The following is a 14,400-nucleotide window of genomic DNA, read 5'->3' as shown; positions in this document are numbered from 1 at the left end:
ATAAAGCTAAAACAATGAGTTAAAAAAAACTAATTATAACTAGAGTGTCTTTGATACCATGATGTGTAGACATCTGATGGATTTTTTGGCTGCATAATACAAATAATGTTTAGATTAATTGTCTTTGTTATTCATGGTTTCCATGGTTTCCTGTGGAACAAGCAGCTATTTTTGTACAGAGGAAGAGAAAGTTGGAAGTGTTAGTCTGCAGTGATGTTCTAAAAACATTTTCGTTTAAGTCAAGACAGCACAAGATCTGAATAATAGTTACAGTTAAGATTTTCTATATGACCATTTACTTTTATTTAGTTTAACTAGTTTTACACTTTTAGTGTATAGATAAAAATGAATTTTATTTGCATTCAAGCACAAAGTAATTATTCCTTCTCCCTTTTATCACAGGTTCCTTGCAGCTTGGAGTACTGGGATGAGCTTCAGAAGTCATTTGTTGCATTCCGGGAGTTCAGTCTGTCAGAAAGCAAAGTCTGTGAGCTGCAGCTGCCCAGTATCAGCCTTGTGAACGATCAGAAGGAGCTCATAGCCTCTGACCTGTGGAGGATTGTCCTCAACAGCAGCCAGAACGTGGCAGATGACCAAAGGTAATTTTAAAGGAGGAAGGAAAAAGACATCCAATGCTACACTCCTGAGAAATCTCTTTCAAGAGGCTTAGAAATTAAGATACTTTAATATGTGATAAGAGCAGTTAGTCCTGCACGTGATTCAGACTGTGACTCATCTCCACACAAGGGCATGGAGTGTGCACAAAAAGAGCTTTCCTCTAGGTTCATAGGCAGCCTGGCAGCATCATAACCATCCATTTTTTGAATACAAGGCTTACTGAAAAGTGCAGACAGAAGAAGGCTTAGGTGTAAGACTTACATCCATCCTATGGATGTAGTCATAAACATTCTTCTCCTATGCAATACTTTTACATCACCTTGAGTCTCTTCTCAGTGCAAGTCAACAACTATTTTAGAGGTACTGGACAAAATGTTATTTCAATAGTATTGCATTATTATTCACACAGATTACTTACTATGCTAAAAGAAAAAACACTAATCAGTGCTTTTTAAACACTGGGGATCCATTTTTCATTATATTTGCAACTGGAAACACTGTGCAATGACAGATATTCACTCTGTTTGCATTCATTCCATTTTGGTTAATATGTAGAGTAAAACAAATAAGTATAAGTTCTGTCCAGAAACAGCAGTGGAATCGCTTTCAAAGACCTGCTTAACATTTTATATTTAGAGCAGAAAACCCAAAATTACTCTCTTGGACCATTGGTATTTGCTGATTCTTGCTGCTTGTTTATGAACCCAAGCTTCAATGAGTATGTAGCATCCACGTATGTGTTGAATGAAGCTACAGAATTCAGAGAAATCAGAGAATACGAGCATGGCTAACAGAATCAATGAAAAAAATTAAACATCTGGTTTCCATTAATAGTATCAGGTTGGAAATGATTTCTTGATGTTAATTGTGAAAGAATGCATTTTCATCATTGAGAAGTTAAGTGTTTTAGACAAGGTTAATTCCTCTGAATGTGGGACCCTGGCAGAATTGCCTTCCTGGTCAGCTTAACACCACAGAAATGTGAACTCGGTGGGAACTGGAAATGATGTAGTGAAATTTAGTAGATTTTTTTTTTCATCAAGGCATTTAGCACTGTAGTCATGTTTATTGTTTTCTGCTGGAATAGGGTTTGTCACTAGATGCAGTGTTTCATTCAGGGAGCTCTGATAAGCTAACGAGCTGTCATTGTTCAGAAACAACAGGAATTAAACTGAAGCATTTGCAGTTCACTCACAAGGATAGCAGGAGATGAATGAAGGCAGCAAAAAACATTTACCTCACTACTGAAGCATTTGAAGGTAAATAAACAGAAGAGAAAGAGGGAAGTCAAAGGAAAGTTCCTTGAACTGACACCTACCTGTCCAGAGGCTGCAGACTCACTAGTCCTGATACTTTTGTTAGTCTGAGGAATTCATAATAGCTTTAAGAACTGTAGCTTATACCTACATCAACTAAAAGTAGACTGGAAATTTAAAGATTTGTATAGGTCAGGGTGAGCTCCAGAAGCCAAAAACCTGTGGGATATACAAGGAAACCCTCTGATTTCAATCAGGAGAGAGAAAAAGTTATATTCCCTGCCTCAGCAGTGTTTTTAATTTGGAGGCATGGGTTTGCTCTCATGACACCATACCTGGAGTACTGTGTCCACTTTTTGGGGCCCCAAACTTAAGAAAGATGTGGACCTGCTGGAGTGATTCCAGAGAAGAGCCACAAAGAGGATCAGAGGACTGGAACATATCTCCTGTGAGGACAGACTGAGAGACTTGGAATTTTTCGGTCTGAGGAAAAGGTGGCTCTGAGGACACTTTAGAGCAGCGTTTCAGAACCGAAAGAAAGCTGCAGACAGATTTTTACAAGGACAGGTAGTGATAAGGGGGGGTGGATTTAAGCTGAGAGAGGGCAGGTTTAGACTATATATTAGGAAGAAATTCTTCACTGTGAGGATGGTGAGGCACTGGAATGCGTTGTCCAGAGAAGTTGTGGATGCCTCATCCCTGGAAGTGTGCAAGTCCAGGCTGGGTGGAACTTTGACCATCCTGGTCCAGCATAAGTTGTAACTGCCTTTGGCAGGGGTATTGGAACTATGATCTTTATGGTTCCTTCCAACCCAACCCTGTCTGTGGTTCTATGATAGATATTCAAACTGATCTCTCTCACTTCAGACAAAGCTGCACTGCAAGCTTTCTTAAGGATAGCTGCAGGAAGGACTGGTGTGGAAGAAGTAGTTCTGAGCAGTCAGGAGTGATCCTTCTCAGAAAACCTTCATAGGTCAAAACAAGAGCAGCTGTTCCTCAGGTATGAGGCTTTGACCTACAGTGTTTGAGGCACAGTGGCTTTTTCTTGGAAACAGAGCAAACTTGCCAGTGATATATCACTGACCTAGAGGTTTTGAGACTGAATGTGCGTGGTTACAGCTACAGAACAAATTGAAGGTAATGGTTAAGGCCTGAGGGATCACGTTCTGTTAAAGGAAAGCCTCATGTAGGAGGTGGTGACAGAAACTGTGGACTTGCAGAGAAGACAAAACTTTCTAGATGTCTAGTGGCTCATAGGAAGTCCATGTTGGAAGTAACTTTGCTGAAAATGTGGCTTCATCAAACATACTGCTGCTGGTATGGTTAATTTCTTCTCAGCAAACACTCTGAAATATGTTCTAGATTCGACTTAACCAAAAAATCCCCAACTTTCTTGGTTTTGAGAGAGAGACAGTGCCCATGTTGTGGTAAATGTCAAAGTCTTGTTCCTAAAGCCAGCATTTAACATGGGATTTTGCAGGCTTGTGGGAAGAGCCTCAAGGCTTAATGCCAGTGCTGAGTGTTAAACTAGGGAATTCTAATGCTGAAGGATCTCTGAGAGGAAGAAATAAAGGCTGTATAAAAGTTGAACCTCAGTTTTCCTTTACACTCACAATAACTTGATGTTAATTACAGACTGCAACCATATGATTTGTTAACAATTATAATACACTATTAGTTGTAAAGTGTAAAAATGTTTAGTCTTGTTCAAGTTTATCTTCTTAGTTTGATGTTGTATTTTGGATCAGACTCTAACCACTGCCATATGCATGCAGCTGCTGCTCAATGATAATATTTTTTCTTAAAATTCTGCAGCATTTTTTTTTTTGTGGTAATCTCTGTGATATGCTAATTATTATAAGCAGAGAGCTGATCCATTGTGGTTTAGTACTTTATTACTGATTCCTAACATTGGTTATAAGGTACGAAATTTAGGTGTCTCATGTGACAGGAAAGCAATAAGGTTTGTGAGAAGATGTAGATTCAGCTGATATGATGAGCAGTAGCTGACAGGGTGAAATAGAGCAACCAGTAATGAATATGGGAATATACAAAGATGTCATGGTTCAAATCCTGTGGTATGCAAGTTCTTCTGAGACTGGTCAGGAGCTAACTGGAAGTATAAAAATCAGAAGTTGTCTGGTGAAGGGCATAATATATACATGTATGTTGTTTATTTTTGAGAATTTTGTATCCCATTCATTATTTCTATGTATGTATAAAGTTTGCACAAACATTTATGGAAGTTTATTCAATGAATGAGCAAATTTGAAGTACTAAGTGAAAAAATTTAGCGTTTCTTTGGGGATATAGTACAGTGTTTATGAAAGAAATCATATATGGCATAAATGACTGTTTATGGAAGACCTTAAAACAGGGGATTACAAAAAAATTATCACAAAATAAATTATTTTTATGGGTTGTATTTGCCTGTTGCAGGACTAACAAACAATAATTGAAATTACTTTTTAAGCTCTGTTTGGTTGGTGAGACAGTAAAGCCCCTTCCTGGTTTGGTTGGGAATGATTTATAATTACAAGATGTTTTATATATTTGTGCATCTTCTGTGTAATTTAAACAGTATTTTTATAATTACTGACATATTAATGTGAAATAGTAATTGAAAGTGCCTTAAGATACAAACCATGAAACAAGTAAAAAAACTTCTAAATAAGCCTTAAATTGCTACTTTTTAGAAATTCAAGTGAGGAATCATGATCATGTTTCTTGCTAATTGTTTCAGCTTTTATTCAAAGTAAGTGATGTACTGGATTTTGACCTCTAACAATTTGGGTTCAGACCAGTATTTGAGTCATAAATTAAATGAGTTAAGTGGTCTCTTTCTTCTTCCCAGTGGATATTTTCCCATGTTGTAGTTTCATCACAAATGGCAGTTTTGGTTTTAATATTTCTCTCTTAAAATAACAAGAATAATGCAGGTCACTGCTAAGTCATTGTTCTCAGTTGCCATATGTTTAACTTGAGCTGCTTTGCATGATGTGAAATATCATAATTTATATGACATCAAATGTAGATATTTTCCATTTTAAGTATTCTGATATTTCCCAGCACTTAAAAAATAAAGAAAAATGAAAAAGAAAAAAATCTGGTAATAAAGTCAGATCACTTTTATTTTTAATTTCCTCTGATTTTACCACATTCCTCCTTAAGCATGATGTGCCAAACACAAAGCAGTAGAATCTGGTTCTTCCTCTTCTTTCAGAGCTGAAAAATTTGCACCATCCACACTTCATTTTGTAGCTCGAAGGAAGCCAAGAAATGTGGGAATGTTTTTGTATTGTATTCACTTGATGAACAAATTTTGATTGCCCAATCACATCTTCTCCTGATAATAATGCTCCCACTGCCATTCATCAAGACTTAATAGAAATTTTCCTGTATTTTCAGTTAGCACAACTTTATTTGCTGTTTGTGCACAGCATGTAATAGAGGGCAGCGGTTTTTCATTTTTGTGCTCTCTGCAAAGTCAAAGAAAGTGGCAGTGCTACAGGTCTGAGGGAAGACCACCTAGGCAAAAAATTTTAAAAGTATTCAATTTAAAATCAGGGTCTTGGTAGTGACTACAATACCTCTGTAAAAACTTTATTTATATTATGACTTTTTATTACAACTGGGTTTTTTTAAAGAAAATACTATAATAATTTGATGGCTGCTTTTAGTATATTTTGTACTGTAGCTGGTTTATACTGTTACTGTATTCTTGTACGTGGGGACTATAATTCTGAATATGGTTTCAGGTTGAGTAAAAATCAAATGGAGCCCCTCACAGATAAAACAATTACACTTCAGAAAAAGTCTGGGCAGATGGGAAAACAGTGGTGAAAGATCTTGTTGCATTTCTTTTCAGATGGTTCCTAGAAGGCTATTTCCTCTCTGTAGGGACTTTACCTTCTTTACCATCATGGTTTAAGATGCACTGTCCTGCTCCTCTCAGCCCTCCACTGCCAGCTCTTGTCCCTCCCTGGCAGGAGAGAGGATGCAAGGCCAGTTCTGTACCATGGGGCAACACTGTCCCACCCTCATTTGCTATTTCTCTCTTGTTAAGTTTTTAAGCATCTGGTTGAACTCTGAATTTTGCAGGGTTTCAGTGTTGGGCCTTTTTGGTTTCTAAGGTGACTCCATCAAGAAACAAAAAGCAGCTTTGAATCTTTTTGTTCCCAACATTTTAAACTGCTGAGTGTTACCTCTCTGTGGTCTGTTCCTTGTGGAGCAGAAAAAGTGGAGAAAAATTTGGCGAGAAGCTTTACATTATTTCCCTGGTGTGAAGCTCCTGCCACATTTCCTTCTGCATCAAGCATGTCCTGTTGCTCTGTCATCGTGGTGTTTATGAGTGAGAAATTACAAAAGTTCCATCACAGTAAAATGCTCAATGAATAGAAAGAAGATATATGAAATTGTACTAAATAAGAAATTAGGTTTTGTTTGGCTTTTATTCTATGAAAATATGCATCTCCAAAATACATCAATAGAAATAAAAATGCTTAGTCACTGATAGGTGAGTCAAGAAATAGTTTTCTGAGGACAATAAATATATATTTTTGGAATAAACCTCAAATATGAGAAATAAATGTCCTTCTTCTTTACTGCAATCAGTGTTACTGCTGTTCATGAAATTAAGTTTTAATTCAGAATATCAAGGTGCAATTAGTTTTTTTTAAAGTTCTTCATAGTTTGGTTAACATTTGTTTGCACTCCTCTACCCCAACGAAAAACTGTTTTCATTTCATATGCTCCTGAATTTCTGTTTCTAATCAAAATGCAACAAGCAAAAAATCTTAAAATATTAATAATTACTTTGAAAGAACTAACCCATTTTACAGATTGAAAAGTACTTAGTTGTTTAAATCAGCATATGAATTTTTGTCCTTTTGGATTTGGTTTTTCCTTTGTTCCAGCAATCTAATATCCATGGCAGAGCAAAGTGAAGCATCCTATTTCTCTGTTATCCAGTCCCATAGATATTTTATCATGTGAACACAAAGAATAATTTTATTTCCAAAGGTGCCAGTTCTCAAAAGGTGTACAACACTGGTTTTGGAATCTAAACAAGAAATTTAAAGAGGTAAAGGAGCACAGAAAAGCAGCTAAAATTCTGATTGAGTCATTTATCTTTCATACTTTCCTGACCTAATCCATTCTTAGTATCCTGGCATGATTCTTTAATAATTAGTTAATCTTAGTTGGGTTTTATTGCTGCATAAGTATTTTATGTCCACAAGCCTTAAGTTGGATTTAAGCTCTGTAAACAAATACTATACTAGATAGTTACTGCAACACTAAATGATACTGATCAATTTACCTATCCATGGAATTCCATGCATTTGCAGCTGAACATTTTGAGTACCTGCTATATTTGTGCATAATTTTGAAGTGAAACACATTGCAGGGTGAAAAATCTGGTCCTAAAACCTTAAGGTATGTTGCTTGGAAAGTCATTGTTCAAATCTAAACTTATGTTTGGATTTAAAATATCTTTAAAATGTTAATGGAAATGGATTTATTGTGCTGTATAAAGTCTAATGACTTTCTGACAAAAATATTACGTTGACCTTAGTCCATCTTTCATTAAATCTTATTTTAAAAATAAAGACATTCTTTGACTGAGGATGTGGTTGTAATTCTCTTGAATCAAGTCTAAACTTTTAAACTAAAACTCTTGAGAGCCAAACTTCAAATGGAGTGAGAATGAGGAGAATTAAGGATAGTTTTTGCTAAATTAGAAAGTTTATTTGTACTTCTGTGGTATCTTAGTAGGTTATAGAATTGTGATGTAGTGTTAGTTCCTCTCAAGAGACTGAAAGATAATGCTTGGAAATTCATGGTGTTAGGAGCACAGCTATGAAAAAAAATCAGGAGAGTGGCACTTTAAATGTATAGTTAATATGGTAGTAAAGGGCTCCAGACTGAGCTTATAGTACTTGGAAATAATTTTTAAATCATGATTTTAGAGTGAAAAGGGCAAAGGAAATAAAGCTTACAAAGACTAGGGGTTCATACATAGAAGTAGTTTGATGGTTGCAAATTGGTTTCCTTAAAATCAAGTGGAAAAAAACAAATTCTCCTGACCTTTCCTCTCATTCTTATAGCATTAATAACAATAATTACTCTGTTTAGTCACTTCAACAATTAAAGATACGTGGCATATTTTAGGTTTTTTTCTGCAAATAGGCTTTGTGGTTCAAATATTTGTAAAGTGAACGTGTAGTTTGATAAAACCATGGATAGATTACAATCTTATCTGTTTTGGTCTGCTTTGGAAAAAGTACGGATACTGGCATTTGCAGTTAAAATAAAACCATGATGTTGTGTGTCAGAAAGTGAGCATGGAACGTCCTGAATTCCTGCTGTAAAGCTGCAAAATCCTGGAAGTGCTGAAGTACTAATTTGTTACCTTTCTTCTGCAGCTCAGAAAGTGAATCTGGCTCCCAAAGCGTGTGTGATCAGCTTGTGACCCCCACGGCGTTAGCGGCTTGCACCAGGGTTGACTCCTGTTTTACTCCTTGGTTTGTGCCATCACTGAGTGTGTTGATCCAATTTACCTGTCTGGAAGTCCACCTATGCCATCATCTTGATCAACTTGGCACAGGTATGTTCTGCTTTATGGAGAATAATAAAAACATAGTTCACAGATGCTGCTTAAGCACTCTCCTGCTGTGTGTAGTCCCCATCTCCTCATTCAAACAGGCATTCTTGAAACAAGCCATCACAAGCAGCTGGCAGTGGCACAGGCTGCAGGGTGAAAGCCAGGACTTGTGTGCCCTGAGCCTGTCCACAGGGCTGGCAGTGAGGCTGCAAGAGCAGCCCCTGCCTGCCCCGGAACGGGTAACTGTAGAAGCCATTTGTTTTCCAGAGTCTGATTAGGGACAGCAGGTGCCACTTCACTTTTGAGCCATCTTAGTGGATGAATTTGATCTTTTACATTTTCCAGTGTATTAACAGTACTGTTAAAATACTTGAAGATTTTGCAACCCGGTTAGTAAAAATTCCTTGGAAGAGCTCTGAGAACTGCAGATTTAAGTTATTTCAGTTATGATCACTTTTGGAGCTACATCTGGTTTTGTTCAGTGCTCTCTGTCATTGCATTAATGGCAAATACATTCCAAGAGATCTTTAGATTATTGTCTGATTTTCAAATGCCAGGAATGCTTTCTATGGAAGATGGGCAAACTTCTTGGATCATTTTGACAGGGACAGCTTTCTTTGTGTGTAGGTTTTGTGTTTCTGCAAGTATTATAATATATTCATTATCAAATCATACCAAGACTAACATTAAATGACTAGCAAATAGTTTCTTCTCTGTCAGCTACCTCTATCAGTACGTAATCTTCCTCACTATTACAGTCCATTTTCAGATGCTCAGTCTTTAAAATTAAATATTCTGGAAGAGGCAAAAATCAGATTAAAATCAAGCGCAGCTGTTTTATTTCTCAACATTGACTGAGCTTATGCTGTTGTTACTGTTGTTGCAGCATCTAAAGGCCTTAAGTTTTGGGGCTCCTTTGTGCTTTGTTATACACAAAGGGAGCACAAAAGTTGTTGTATCCATTGCAGTTTGTAGAATAACAGGGCTTGATCCTGGATAGGGATGAATGTTTTGGTTCCAAATCTGTAGAGCACTAGAGCATACGCTAATTTTAAGCATGTGAGTAGTTCCAGGAACATAAATAATAGCATCAATGGAAATATTCACATGCTTAATGTTACACAAGGGGTGAACGTGCCTTGCAGTGTCTGCTGCCTCAGTGGTCAGCACTTTGCACGACTGAGACTTCAACAAACATGATAATATCTTTTTGTGATACATTTCTCATGTTCGAGTCTCAGGATACTGTTTTGTTTCATTTCTAGTATTATGGGTTAGAATGTCGCATTTCAGTGGGTTTTTTGGTCTTGAACTGTCCATAATTGCAGCAAAGACAACTCCCAGTGTGGAGCCTGTTGGCCTGTACAGTCACTTGTCAGCAAATACTGTATTACCAATTTTTATTGTGTTTGTAATGTGCTATGTGTGGAATATAAGATACACCTACTGTAGCAAAAATTCTCACAGAAATATGGTCCCTGTTCCAAATAGATGGCAATCTGGAGCATTCAGCAGTGTGCAGATAAAGCAGTTTTGCTGGCTGGTTTGTTTACCATGAAAAGATTTTGCTCTGCAGATACTTCTTGTTTGCAGCTGCTATTAATTATGATACTGTTTTACATCTAACAAACAGTGTGAACAGGATTCATTTCAGATTTCAGAAATGTCAACTCTTTGATAGATTTACTTGTTTTCATCTTATGTACAAGCAGTAAAAACACAATTTACAAAAACATAAAGAATGCAGCAATGGTTTTAGTCTTGTTTGTTCTTTTACTTTTCAGCACCACCAAAGTTCCTTCAGCCATTTTTATCTGATAAGAACAGGCCATCTGAACTAGAATACATGATAGTTTCCTTTGATGAGCCTCATGTATATCTTCGCCAGTGGAACGATGAGTCAGTGTTCCAGGAGATCCAGTTTTCGACTCAAGCTGACTGCAAACTTCTGGAGTGTCGAAATGTGACCATGCAAAACGTTGTGAAGCCGTTCAAAATCTGGGGGCAGATTGCTGTTTCCAGCAGCACAGCAGGAAGGCTGTTCGACTGCACGATAATGGTTGACCCTATTTTCATCAGCTTTGGCCAATATGCACTTCATTCTCTAAATACAGCAATTCAAGCTTGGCAACAGGTATGCAAAGACAATAATGATAAAAAATATAGCTACTGTGATTACTTTAATAGCAAATTAGAATATCAGCTGCTTTCATTAAAATATTTGAGGATGTAAAAACCCTAACTTATACTGAAATTGTTATTTCCTAATACACATTAATTCTGCGATAGCAATGAAAATTAGGAAAAAAGTGTGTAAAGGTAAATGTAGGCAGAATGGCCTGAATTTCAGTGAAGCTACATGGATTCATATCAGAATAATCAAAACCCAGGTCTTGAAATGCAAAATATTCCATTAATTTATGAAAAGGTGAGTGCCTTTTCATGATACATCAGCTCAGCTCAGTCTGAGCAGCAGCACATATTGTTTCCAGCTACTACTTCCATCCTTATTGAAGTTCAACACTAGTTTCACATTACATTCTGTGCAAGCAGCATTAATGGCTGAAGCCAGTCCCAGTATAAGAAACTTGCTTCTGCAATGACCCCTCAAAGGCCTGTAATTCCCTTACTTCACTATAGCCTTGAAATCAAATCATTCTCTTCATCTGCCTGAAGACCTATGTGGAGCCTGGGAATTAATTACCTATCATGGCACTACAATAACAAAGCCCCCAAAAAAGGATAAAACATCTGTTTTATATCAAAAAATTCTTTTTTAAGGGCATTCCATGGTTTTCTTGTTGCAAAAGGACATTCATAAAACAAGATCTAGTGTGATTTAAATCTTCACAGCTGGCTCAAATATCAATGTGAACAAAAATCTTTGTAGCTCCAATTTCTGTTTTTTGTCATATTTTGAACAATGCTTTTAATAAAAAACAAACAGAAAGTATAAGAGAGTCCTTGTAGGCTGCTAAACCCAAAATATTTCTGACTTAGTACTAGTCCCTCATCTAAGACATGTGTGGCAACTACTGCAAAATGGCCTTCAGAAAGGTCAGTTTCCTCTTAGGATGGGGGGAAAAGAGATCTCTCAGACATAGCTATACATATAAATAAAATGTGGTGCATAAATATTTAAATGTTTTAAACCACATCACAGTGTGAATGACTGACTGACTACTCTATGCCTTGAAGGAATATTTTGAGTTGAAAAAACTGGAATTGTATATTTGATTAAGTAGAGCCATATGTCGCATGGTATATTGCTGACAGGTACATTCTATGAATAGTTGGTACTGATTTATACATGGATTTGGCAATGTTAACATGAGCCACAGGAGGATATAATTCTGTAATTGTTGCTGTAATTTTCTCGTTTCCTCTCATGTCAGGGGTATTTGCCACCATGTTCTGATGTGGTGGGTATCTAGCCCAGAGTATTTGAGATTAAAAACTTGCATCGCTTTGAAATTAGGGAACAGTTAACACACAAGTGGGTTCAAAATAGCTTATTAAATTAATTGTTGCCAAGATGTTTTTTATGTGCCTTTACCTCCAGTTTGAGGGGGTTGGCATGCCCTGAAAGGGGAGGGAATACATTTCCCAGTAATAAGCATTGTTTGATGTCTGCTGTTCACACAAAATGCAGTATAAATGCTACAACTAAAAGCATTACTTTAATAACCGGGAAGGGTTATTTGAATTCTCCACATATTTTTTACTGGATTAAAATCTACAACAAGTGATGTTGGAGTCAGTAGACAGACAGATGAAGCATGAAACAATTTGGCCATGCACCTTTAGGTCAGGAGTTCAGAAGTAACAGAAGCCCCTGTCAGTGTCTTTGTTTCCTAGATATGGACTGATTGTTGTTGTTGTTATTTTTTGGTGGAGGTTTTATGGTTGGTGGGTTTCTTTTAAATTAAGTAACAGTGAGCATTTTGAAAGTACATTAAGCCTAAAAAGTACCAGGCTTTATACTTCTAAGTCACATGCTGAAAATCTGAGAGGATTAGCACTTTTTAAAAAAAGTTTCCCCTTCTGACATATTTCACTGTCTGATTTGAAACCCCTGTTTAACTACAAGCAGTAACTGGCTAATGCACGTCTAAATACAAAGCTAGAGTAATGGGTTTAATAATTAAAGACCTGGGCAAGGAACTTCAATATTGTTATTAATTTAGTTTTATTATTTAATAATAACACAGAGACTATCAAGTGAGATAGAAAATGCATGTTTCCTTTGAACATACATTGGTGGAGCATGTGGGGTTTTTTTCCCTTTATTTGGGCATTTAAGCCTTCGTGAATTGTTTTACAGCCTTACTGTTTTGAGATATCTAGAGACAGAGGTCAGCTGAGAAAACAGCTCTCCAGGTATGGTACGAAGTGTTATTTCTGGGAAAAAGCTTTTCCTTTGTGGTCTCACATAAACCAGGCATAGCAACTCTTTTCCCAAACTCCTCAGAAGTTAGAAAAGCTCCTGATTTAAACCTGTTTTAGACTACTAGAACTTTTTTCCTCAAGGTCAGCGTGGTGCTTAACATTACTGTTGGCAGATGCATAAGTTTTCTTAATGAGCTGGGAACAGTCAAAATGCCGTCTGTGATCGTTGTGGTTTCCCTGTCTTTCTACAATAAGCACAAATAACAAAGGGAAAAGGGTACAGGAAGTTCCTACCTGATAATGCCAGGACATTGCTGTGAGAGTAAAGTTTAAAGAATCCTGAGGAAAATGTTGTTTTCTCTTAGAGAGCATTCAAGGGAGACAAATTTCAAAAGACTTTCTGTGAAAAACACCATCACCTGGTGATTGTGTGTGTCTGTGTGTACATGAGAGGGAGAGAAGAAGCTTGCACAAGCCTTCAGTAGCTTGTGAAGCACAAAGAAAATTACTTTGTGCATATGAAGAGGCCTAGGCTTTTATGGTGTGGGTTTTTTCCAGATCCAGAAATGCTTTGAAATAGCTGTGAGGTAAGACACAAGCAAAAAGTCCTGAGACTGGAAAACCTGGTGACTAGCATTATGTGGGATGTTTTTCCCCTCTCTGAATAGAATTCACAAAATATTTCAAAGACCAATAAAGGAGAGACACTTTCCAGGCCTCTCTGAGAGAAAATAACAGCTGAAAAATTATCTAAAGAGGGGCAGGAAATTGTCCCCCAGGAACTGACCCTAATCTGTATCTGATTCAAGCTGTTAATCTTTTGCTGATTCTTTTGATATGTTTTAATTCAGAGAGGGTTTTTTTTCCTAATCCGCACTTAGGTGTTTTCAGCTCCTGGAGTCATCATTCAGCCCTTCAGCCACACAAATGGCCTGATTCTATTTGGTTGAATTGTACCTGGTTTCTCTAGACATTCTTTTCTCAATCAAGATGTCTTCACTCCATCCTTTTGCTGACTCTTTTCTCTCCTTTTCTGCTTACTCTAGAAGCTTCTACTGTCAGACTTGAGCAGCAATGTGGGATCCAGTTCCCTGTGATTGGTACAGGGTGCTGCTGCAGTTCCCCAAGGACAAAGAGGCGTGGGTGTCCAGTGCATAGTTGCCACACTGAGCTAAAGCATCCTCAAGCTTCCTTGATGTTCCTTTAGTCATCTGTTGTTATCAAGACTGGAGGCATTGGCAGCTTTCTCTCAAGCCTGGCAGTAGAGAGCAATGCCCTGTTATGCAAATCTTGGTGTTTCCTTGGTTAAAACTTTGGAACTGTTATAAAATGGAACCTAAAATACCTCCTTCCCTTAACTGTTGTTGTTAAAAGCATTGAATTCTAGTAGCAAATCTAGCTTTCAAGACTAATGATCAATGGCAGTCATTCATCAGCACCAAAACATGTGCAAGTGTATTAATAATTCCTGATAGGATAACATTCCCCAAGCAGAAGTTAGAAGTTCTATGCATGCCAAAAACTCACTGGATT

General features: G+C 37.2%; 1 protein-coding gene across 1 annotated transcript in view; it reads left to right on the top strand.

The window, feature by feature from the left end:
* Positions 1 to 14,400, top strand: part of VPS13B (vacuolar protein sorting 13 homolog B) — a 429,559-nt gene that overhangs the window by 365,506 nt on the left and 49,653 nt on the right. Inside the window, exons 40-42 of the mRNA XM_059490125.1 lie at positions 403 to 599; positions 8,300 to 8,481; positions 10,263 to 10,612. Coding sequence (XP_059346108.1) covers positions 403 to 599; positions 8,300 to 8,481; positions 10,263 to 10,612 — 729 coding nt within the window. The remainder of the gene's footprint in view (positions 1 to 402; positions 600 to 8,299; positions 8,482 to 10,262; positions 10,613 to 14,400) is intronic.

Source organism: Ammospiza nelsoni, chromosome 1, assembly GCF_027579445.1.
Source record: "Ammospiza nelsoni isolate bAmmNel1 chromosome 1, bAmmNel1.pri, whole genome shotgun sequence".
NCBI lineage: Eukaryota > Metazoa > Chordata > Aves > Passeriformes > Passerellidae > Ammospiza > Ammospiza nelsoni.
The sequence above is the reverse complement of the archived record's forward strand: the minus strand, read 5'-3'. Positions and strand labels throughout refer to the sequence as shown.